Source organism: Asparagus officinalis, chromosome 5 (genome assembly GCF_001876935.1).
Source record: "Asparagus officinalis chromosome 5, Aspof.V1, whole genome shotgun sequence".
NCBI classification, from domain to species: Eukaryota; Viridiplantae; Streptophyta; class Magnoliopsida; order Asparagales; family Asparagaceae; genus Asparagus; species Asparagus officinalis.
The window spans coordinates 126,867,387-126,877,985 of record NC_033798.1 but is presented as its reverse complement, the minus strand read 5'-3'; the positions used below and the strand labels follow the sequence as shown (position 1 = coordinate 126,877,985).

At 40.0% G+C, this 10,599-nt stretch overlaps 2 protein-coding genes across 4 annotated transcripts in view; one reads left to right on the top strand and one right to left on the bottom strand.

Annotated features, from left to right (window-relative positions):
* Nucleotides 1–1,815, bottom strand: part of LOC109842578 — a 6,820-nt gene extending 5,005 nt beyond the window's left edge. The window contains 2 exon segments of the mRNA XM_020411437.1: nucleotides 1,353–1,560; nucleotides 1,642–1,815. Of these exon segments, the coding sequence (XP_020267026.1) occupies nucleotides 1,353–1,560; nucleotides 1,642–1,815 (382 nt within the window).
* Nucleotides 1–10,599, top strand: part of LOC109841207 (splicing factor 3B subunit 1-like) — a 35,773-nt gene that overhangs the window by 8,899 nt on the left and 16,275 nt on the right. Inside the window, exon 2 of one of the 3 annotated variants that reach the window (XM_020410116.1) lies at nucleotides 3,751–5,331. The exons of 1 other annotated variant lie outside the window; for it this stretch is intronic. In XM_020410116.1, coding sequence (XP_020265705.1) covers nucleotides 3,767–4,690 — 924 coding nt within the window. In that variant the 5' untranslated portion in view covers nucleotides 3,751–3,766 and the 3' untranslated portion in view covers nucleotides 4,691–5,331. Of the gene's footprint in view, nucleotides 1–3,729; nucleotides 5,332–10,599 lie in introns of those variants that run through there. One more of the 3 variants, XM_020410115.1, reaches the window with a different exon arrangement.

The window sequence follows — 10,599 nt, the reverse complement described above, 5'->3', positions numbered from 1 at the left end:
CCTCTTTGGCCGCGGCAGCCTATACTGCCGCGCCAATAGCCGCGGCAGTGTAGACTGCAGCGGCCAAAGAGAAAACATCCGGTCGGTTATTTTGCCCCCGTTTCAACTGTGGTGCACTCAGACTCCTATAAATACCTCACTAGACACGAAATAAAGGAGAGAGCATTTTGAAGCAGAAGAGATTTGAGCTTTTGTTGATTTTGAGGAAGAAAGAGAGAATTTTCACCCTTTGACAAGCATCATTTGGTGATTCCTAGAGATCTAAGCTCAGACTTGATCTTTGGAAGAGTGAACATCTTACATCGATAAGATATTCGCTTTCAAATCTTTACTTCGATAAACGAAGGAAAGATCCCCAAACACATTCACGATCTGTGAATCGGTGGTCAACGATCCAAAGCACTCCCGGCACAGGCAAAGTCCCACAAAGCAGGAGTTGATAAACAATTTCTGTGTTATTTTCTCGAGAGTTGTATTTTCGTTTATTTTCATTGTATTTTCCTGTAAACACATCAAAGTTTTAATGGAATCGACAATGGAGTCAACTTTCGCTGAAAACAACTCCAGCAGAACCTAAATTGTTTCAGTTGCAAACTTTCGTCAAAGTTAGTCTTACACTTCTGACAACCATCATCCCCACAGAGTTTGAATTTAGCTTGCATAGCCTCCAAAGGGACGATAATTCCTCTGTCAAAATCAACTTATCGATTCTCATCAATAGAATGATAAGTCCCCAAAATCACTCAGAACATGGTTAATTTACTGATTCTCCTCGACAGAGTAGTAAATAACCAACTTATCAACTCCCTTCGGTGGAGTAGTAAAATTCTCTCGATCTTGTTCAAATCACAAGTATCACAAGTCATCGCTTCGATGATAAACCATTTGGCGATTTTCCCCAGCAAGACGTTAAGTCCCCTAGATTGTGTTCAAATCACATCAATATTTCTTCATGTCACGTTAATATCATACCTCTGACAAAATTAACTTATCAACTCTCCTCAATAGAGCGATTATTTCTCAAAATTGCACCGATCGTAATATTTCTCCCTGTCATGTTAGTATCACACCTCTGACAAAATCAACTTTTCGACTCTCCTCAATAGAGTGATAAGTCCTCAAAATTATCACGATCGTAATATTTTTCCTGTTACGTTAATATTATACCTCTTAACAGTTTAAACCCTCCTATGGGAACATTTTTTTCCCTCTTTATAAGAATAACAAGTGTTCTCATAAAATCCTCAGCGAGTCAAATTCTTTTCAAAATTGCCTCGTTGGGTGTGCACGAAGGGCGTAATTGGCATAGACCCCTCCAGAGAGAGTAGTGGATGACCCCTCAGACACATCACCTACTGCTCTCTTCTTCCTCCTCGGTGCTGCCAAGAGTGCCCGATCCTTATCAGTGAAGATCATCTCAGCTTCTTCTTCCCTTTCTGTCACTATCAAGTTTGCCTGGTGGCCTCCTCTTCCACCTCGCCTGCCTCCACAGCCACGACCACGGCCTCCAGCCTGACCATGTTCACCCCAGTTCCTTTCCCTGGGTGGCTTAGGGCATATCTGTCTCAGATGCCCTACCTCTCCACAGTTGAAGCACTACCTAGTCTCCCCTCTGAATCCAGTGTTATCCGGTTTGGATACCACCAGTGCAGACTTCTCTTGTGTAAGTCCACTTGTCCCAGCCTGTAGCCTGATACGGCTCTCCTCCTGTATCATGGCCGAGACTGTCTCCTCCAATGGTGGGATCTTCGTCTGGGTTAGTAGCAACGCTGTCCCCTGCTCATACGCTGGAGCCAAACCATGGAGAAACGACATGGTCCTTTTCTGCAAAGAGGCCTCACGCTGCTTGCATTCTGGGTCCTTGCAGCTCGCTAGGGGTGAGAAGTGATCGTGATCGAGCCACAAGCGCTCTAGCTCTGTGGTGTACTCCTGTATAGTCCTCTCTCCCTAGACTGTAGCGCTGATCTCCTTCTCGATCTGGAATACCCTCAGGTTATTCCCCACCCCATCGTAGGTCCTCCTCAACTTCTCTCACACATCCTGCACCCTCCCAAGGCCATCCACTGTGGCAGCAATTGGATGGACTACAGAATTCAGAAGCCAGATGTACACCAACATATGAGTGGACTTCCACTCATCTCTTCCTACGGAGCCCTCAGCCGGCTTAGTCTTCTACCCTGTCAGATATCCCTCTAGGCTCCTCCCGGCAATGGTATATTTCACCCGACGCGACCAACTCAGATATGTCGCGGGTCCATCAAGTTTTACATCGATAGGTGGAAGCTCCACCTTCTTGGGTGGTGGCTTTGTCGAGCCCTCTCCCTTCGACAACCTCATCAGTTGCATCAGTGTTGAGATCTCATCAGGAGTTGAGATCTCCTTAGGATTCAACTTCTTGATGATCTCCTCCATCGGATTTCTGCCAGTCTCCGTCGTCGATCCAACTTGTATCCTTGTTGTGTGTAGCGAAAATTTCGACAGCACTTCGACAGCACAACAAGAGAGTTAGATTAACAAGAATTCTTGTTTCACCAAGAAAACAAGAACCAAAAAGTAAAATATCTCAACAAAGTAAAATATCAGCTCTTCCTCTCATCAGTTCTAGGACTGACCTGTCGAGGGAACCTAAACAAGCTATTACAGATCTAGAATAAAAAACAACAAAAAAACAGCATAACGAAACTACTTTATCATCTAATACATGTCCTAATTTTTTATTTTTTTCTTGGATCTGATTGGCAACAATCCCCAAAATAAATTTCCTTCTTCTCTTGGATCTGATCGGCAACACTCCCTGCAGATCAAAAAACCAAACTCCAAAACGAGATTTCTCCAGCTCCCGCCATCGGACCCTCCCCTGTATCTGCGATCACATCACCGACGCCCTGCACCTTCATTGACTTCGGCCTCCTCTGCATCCGGCTGTCTCCTCCTACCCTACAGTCATCGTGGTCGCAGCCTCCTGCCCTACAGTCGTCGTGGTAACACCATACCTGCCGCCGGTCACGTCACCGACTCCCTGCTCCTCCGTCGACGCTTCCCTACAAGAGAACTCCACCGAGCAGGCCTCCTGATCGTTGATGATCTTGGAGTCAATGACCTCGCCGCCTGGAGATCTAGAGGCTTCGGAGGCCCTCTGGTGAAGACGAAGCCCGAGGATGAAGACCAAAGCCCTCGGATTTGTTCGGGTTGGATTTCGTCGGGTTGAAGAGGGAGGCGGCTAGGTTAGGGCTCTGATACCATATTGAAAATTAGGGTTTTTTTAATTCACTTTCTCACTGATAGAATAGATTGGCTTATATAGCCTTACACCCACATTTACACAAAACCCCCTCTAATATTCTCTAATTACATTATCTTTTCAACAAGTGGTTACCAAGATAACAATGAAAACCTTACCTTACGTGGCGTGATCTCGCCCACTGAAAGTGATGTGGGCAGTAAGGATTGAGGGGATTGGACCCTCTCCCGTTACCATATAATTCAAGAGGATTCAGATGTATTAGACATCTCATGCCTTTAACATGATTGTAGACATTATTTACATAAAATTTCAGAACAAGTTATGCAAAACAATTAAATATATTTTCTAGATTAGTTTAGTGCATCTGGTCATAAGATTAAATTGCTTCTAAACTAAATGACAACAGGTTATGATATTCAGCTACCACCTTGTTTTCAATAGAGTTTCTGCGAGTACTTACTTTTTGTTTGTTTGTTTTTCGACAAATCAATTTGCGTTTCCCGGAGGTCAGAAAATAATACCATGGAGCGCGAGGAGATGAAGAACAAAGGGAACGTGTCTCATAAACGACCAATTGTTGTCAATAAAAGTGTAGGAAGTGATGAGTTGTCGTCTGAGAAGAAATTGAAGACTAATTCTCGAGAACTTGTCAAGAATCTACTCTCAAGAGTGATGAACGATTCCTCTCATCAAAAGTCAGTATTTTTTATTAACCTCACCCGAAGTATTCATGATATGGGCATTGAGCCCATCAACGTACTTGACTACACTCTCTCATGGATGCTAACAGAGCGCAAATCACTCAAAGATGAAGAGGCCGGCTTCCTACTGAAAGTGATGAGCAAGGTATTGCCCAGTTGCGATGAGGACAAAGTTCGACCTTTGGTTTCTCGAATTATATTAGTTGCCCAACCTTTTGTTGAAGGTGCCTCCTCTCATTGTTGCATCAAGAAGAGCGAGATCATCTACACTCTCGGCAAAATCACGGGTTTGGATGAAATTGCTGTGCTGATTCGTCTTCAAATGAATGACAGTAGTGATTACGTAAGGGATGTGGCGGTCAAAGTTATGGGGATCGTAGCATCTGCACTCGGAATTCATGTTGTTTTTCCATTCATCGAAAGTTGTTGTCGAGGAATTGAGCCATTGCGAGTCCGTTGTGCTGCTATAAGAATGGTGGAGCAGTTTGCTGTGAGGATCGGATGCACGTTGCTGCCACATCTTTCGTCTCTAATTGAACTTATGGAGTTCGGTCTCCTTCACAAGGATTTAGAAATTGTGCGAATCATGATCACAGCTTTATCTCTCGCTGCTCTTGCTAAAGCGGTGGCACCCTATGGATATGAGCACTTTATAAATCGATATTGTATCGTCTCTTCGATTTCTTCAGCAAAGATGGAGTTGGTTTTATTCATCGAAGAGGGAAAGTGTTGGGAGCGCTGGTGAAGCTATTCACTTGCATTATTCAACTTCTAACGTATCCATATCCCAGCGACATCAATTGGAACGTAGCGAACGGGGTATTGCTCGTGACGAAACTTTCGGTAGAGGTAGACGACGAGGAGATGAAGGAGATTGGATTCGAAGCCATCAAAAGCCTAGTTGAGATCAAGGACGTTCCGTTATAGTGTTTTCTAATTATGGGCGAGCCTAGTTGTTTCGTGCTAATTATGTAGACGAGAATGATGATGAGAAGGGACAAGTACGTGTTGTTGGCCGATGCAACCGTTGCTTTGGCCAATAAGTTGGGAGTTGCGTATCTCAAGAGATCAATATCTAAAGAACTTGATGACTATAGTGAAGATTACAGGCAGATGGTGTTGGAAATAATTGAAAAGTTGTTGGCATGTCCTGATAATTCATCGGATCGCAATGCTCAGTTGGAAGACGCCTTTCAGGATATCGCCTACTTGTTTTGTTCTTCATTTTAGATTATATTGACGCAACCAACAAATTTTTGCTTTTGAGATATCCTTTTTTTTCTTTTTTTTTGGGATACGTGGATCTCCAGTATGTTTTTTTAGTGTCGAAACTGTTTCTATTGAAAAGCAACAATAAATGATATTAAAAAATATATTGTACGAGTATTTGTTGAACGTGCATTTAGGCCGGTGGCCTAATTTTTTGAGGACCGCCAACCACGGCCTTGCAGAATTACGGCCCACCGTTTAAGATCAAATATGACTGTTAGCGCATTTGCAATTGCACTGGTCAAGGTTGAATGCTCATATGGACTGTAGCGAAGGATTGAATCTTGATTTTATCGAAGGTAATTATTAACATAATTGTTTTAGTTTTTAAAAAACCTTATAAAAATGATCGCACTTTCTGCATTATGTAAGGGCATTTTTACGTATTCATCCCATATAAACTAATAAAATCCATGAATTAAACTGATGAAATACATGAAGAAATATAAAAATATACTATTGCATCATTAACCTCCTGCTAAATATTTTACTGTAGACTCACAAAATGATCTCGTTGAAACCATAAATGTAGTTTGGGGGAACAAAATAGGTAATTCGATACATTAGAGAGCATACTGATAGTTTACCAATACTTTAAGGGGAACGATCATTTTACCCTAGTTATTATGATACTAGTGGTTTTCAAGGTACCAATGGTTTTCAAGAGTACATGACATGTTCTCATCCATAAAAAGTAATAAGAACTCCAAGAATTGAGAGAATTTGACCCTCTCCAATTACCACATAATTAAAGAGAATCTGGTTCCTTTTATGTTTTGTATTATTGTGTTTTCATTTGGAATGGATTTATGCAATTTCTTTTGTCAATATATTAATCTAGAAATATCATTTTGTTTTATGTTGATCGTTAATGAATAAATTGTCTCTATGTTTATTTTTTTACTACGTAATTCTAGCAAAGTGTAAACCGTTTAAAATCTTCTCATTGACTATTTCCAGAGAAATTTTTTCACCGTATTTGAAATAATTGAATTACAAATAAATTTATAACTACTGGATAAAGAACCTCCTCTATTAAGCGAAGAGGAGGGAGATTTTATGTTGGCGCATGCCACCGCAATTTGACATTGATTCTTGCACACCAGCCGATAATCTATGCGAAAGCGTACTTTGCAAAAGCATCATCGAAGCATCTGATTAGATCTTCTCATTTTTCATAGACCAATCAATCACAGGACAATGAAGAAACTCTTATAAGTAACTTGTTCGAACTAAAAAGAAAGATGCAAATCACATAAAACAAATCAAGAGACGAAGACAAGAGATTTATGCTGCTCGACAATCAGTTGCATCCATAGGACGAGGGTTGAGTTTTCTTTATATTAGAGATTGCAAAGATAAAATCTTTCTTGTGATCTTTAAGGATTCCACAAGTGACTTAGTCTCTTTGTGCACAAGTTGATTTTCCTTGTGAACTTATTCACAACTAAGATTTCCTAGAACTTAAAAAATTAAGATCAAGAAACCAGAAAAATGTTAATATCAGGGGCTGTTTGCTTGCTTTCCTCCGTTTTCCAAGTCCAACAATCCTTCACTTTTTGGTATTTCATTCAATTTCATGGAAAGTTATTTCTTGTGTTTGTTTTGTCAAAAATATGGAGAATAATTGCTTTCTAGGAGTTGATGGGCGAACCGATTAATATATAGGTCTAGAATGATTGGTGAGTAGATGCCCGAATCAATGGCGGATTTTGGCGATCCAGGAGTTGATCCCTAGGTTTTGGAGTGTTCTTAACGCGATGGAAAGATTTGATTTTTCACATTATGCTCAAATTGCTCAGAAAGTGCTTAGAAGATCTGATGGTGACGACGGGTCAGATATGATGGCAGATAGGGCAAAGGAGTATGCGACAGATGAGACTGGCATAGAGAATCAGATTTGATTCTAGTAGTAGAGTTATCAATATATAATTATTCAGAGTCATCACGGGAGCAGTAGTTGGTTAGTGTGTAGACTCGAGGAGGACAGTGTCAGACTAAGTGGAGCTTGCAAGCGGGCACGATTGAGTGACATACACAGATATGGAGATGGTGGCATTGGACTTGAAGGCGATGAGCGCTCATATTTGGTCCAACCCAAGTGATGAAGGAGATAGAGGCATCCAGCTTGTAGTGTGGAGTAGGAGAGGTGCACCGATATATTTCGAGACGAGGGATGCGGGTGGAGTACGAGGATAACAAGTGAGGGAAGGCTATTGTCAAGTTCAGTTTGGAAGGAGAAGCATGGTTGATTTGCTTCTAATGTCAGATGTGGCAAAAATCTCTTGGTACACACAAGAGAGGTGGAGGCGCCACAACGAGACAGATGAAAGTGAGAGTCATAGGGGCATCCAGTTAGAGTGTAGGTGATTCGATTTGAAGTGCAAAAAAAATAGAAGACTCTAGCGGGAGAGACAAAGTTTCAAGACAACGATGATATAACTTCAATGGAGTTTGGGTATCAAATCTAAGGTGAAGATTATTGGGATTGTGTCTTTGATTCTTTGTATAACTTCATGAGAATTAGATAGGGTTAGAGATTTATTATAATTAAAAGATTAGGTCTCATCATGATTAGGAGTTTGAATACTATTCTAATTAGGAAGTTAGACTAGAGATAGAGTTTTTGTTTCCCTATATATATATTCTTCTATCGATAGAGGAAAAACCAAGCAGAGGAGAGAGAGAGAGCTAATATTCTTATAATCTATGATTAGCAGAGGGCGTAACCTGATTCAAGAATATTATGCGAGAGGCGAGGGTTCAGTAGGTTTTGTTCGCGCAGAAGATTACATCATTGGGAGAGAGTTTCATAGTCTTTGTCCATTCAAAAGATTGTAAAGAGAGGGCTTCGGAGAGAACATGAGAGTTGATTATGTATGTGAGCTTGGGAGATGAAAGTTGAGTGGTTTCTCTTGTAGTTTTCCCTGATACATAGTGGATTTCTCCTATTGTTGCCCCGTGGACGTAGGTTAAAGTTGGTTGACCGGGCCACGTAAATCTTGGTGTTCTTTCTTCTTGATTGCGGTTGTTTTCTATCATGTTGATTATGGGTTGACTTTCAAGTTGCGCATATGGTAGTAGGTGGGAAGACTAAAATTCCCCAACAATGAGGACGAGTTTAAATTGGGAAGGTGGGTGTTTAGTTTTCTAGTCGAATGGAATGATAAGTTCAAAGGTTATCTTTTTTTTGGTTAATTGCACATTGGTCCCTTACATCATCTTTAATTGCCAACTAATCCCTCAAATCTCATTATTTAGCTTATTAGTCCCTTAAATGTTTAGTTTTTTTGCCAATCCGTCCCTCGTGTTAGTTGGTGTTATTAATGACTATTAAATGTGCCGAAATTAGGTAAAATACCCATTATGCCCCTAACTATAACAACTCAAATCCACCTTCTTTCTTCAGCAAACCCAAAATCAAGGTCATTCCCATGACTAGCTTCACGCTAAACCCAAAACTTACAAGGGTAATATATACCCTAGGGGTAATATGGTAACTTGAGTTGTTAGGTTACGCATTAACTCAACTAGAGCTAGAGAAGTTAACATTTTTTTCTAACAGAAGAGGCATCTTGCAAGAAAACTAAAGATTTATGATACTAATAAGCAAATATTGAGATTTGAGGGACTATTTGGTAATTAGAAAAGATTTAAGGGACTAATAGGCAATAAACCCGTTTTTAAAGGGGTTTTTGCATATACCCTAATCTTCTATATTTGCACTTTTACCCTTTGTATCTTGATATGATATTGAGGGAAATTTGCCCTCTAATTATCTCATATGCATGTCTTTGTCTACCCCTTAACAACTAGAGAGTTTATAGTTGCTGAGAATGGAAAATATTCCAACCTATTTGGCAAAATCATGGAAGATCAGCATGCTGCGGTTGACGTCAACAATTCATCTAAGCGGCCCTGTTTCATATATCCTTTATCTTCTTAATATTTATTATTTATTTAAAAAATATCTTACTGGAGAGATAGAGAGAGAGATATAGAGATATTTAAAAACTGAAATGCTCTAATATAGTCGTTCTGCGATCCGATCGTGAAGGTTTGTATTAACTTAATGGAAAAAAATAAAAAATAAGGAAGGATTTTTATCCTTCCAATATTTAAATTTTGAACTTCTCTGTACAAATAAAAACAAACACTGCTAGCAAAAAAAGATTTAACATATTTGTACTCTAAGTCTCTTTTTTTATATTAATTTTTTTTTTCTTTATTTTTCTCCTCAATATATAAAGTTTAGAGTATATTACATATATATATATATGTATATATAACTATATATAGTATAATATATATATATATATATATATAATATATATATATTTATATATTAATATATATTATCAATCAGTATGTATATATATATAGTATAGTATATATATATATATAGTATTTATATGAGCAATTATGGGTATGGCTTGGTCAAGCACTTCAAAGTTATGCTTGGTAGTGATGGTGGGGTCCACATGCCCCTCGCACTCATTCAAATATGGACCGACATTCATATGGGTACAGTGAGTGGATGAGGATGTGAGCACATCAGCTACCAAGCACAAAATTTGTACTGGTAAGCGCAGCATACCATTTTGTCTCTCTCTCTCTCTCAATCTCTATATGATATATATATATATATATATATATATTATAAGTATATATGTAGTATATATATATATATAGTACGTATAATTTTTTTGTGGGGCGCTTCTAAATTGAGCCAGCGGTAGATTTTGGGCTTACACAACTGCATTGAAACCCACTAAGGGCAGTGATGCAGGCCCATTACGTCAAGATTAATTAGTTCGCGAGGCTTGAGAATCCCAAAGTCCATGTGGACGAATCAGGAGCCAGCTGTAATTTTAGCCTTAATTTTAAGGCAGTGATCCGACACTAACCTGCCAACAAAAACAATAAATCCGCCAAAAATACGTCCGCCCTACCGTTCTACGTTCAAAAGCCTCACTCGTTGACGTCTAAGGCGACCGTTTGTCCTCTCTAACAAATTAAAGCTCTCAAGCCAAACTCCTCACCCCATGCTCGCCATCCTCTTGCTGCGTGAGAAAAAAACGAACAAAGTTCCAAATGACCGTCCAAATCTCAACAAAACCTAATTTCAAGAAAACAATGGGCGATCAAGACGCCTCATCAACGCCTTTTCTCTCCCCCGCATTGCGATCCGTCTCTCGTACTCGGACGCAGGTAATGCCTCAGTCCCCCACGGTATACCCTATAAGAATCGATTCTTGTTCTTGATTTCTTGATCTCTGATTTCAGGGGGAACCACTCCGCGCAGCTATACGCGCGCCTTCACCTCGGACCGCCACCTCCTGTACCGCCGGATGAACGACTACGACTACATCATAAGTCGATAGG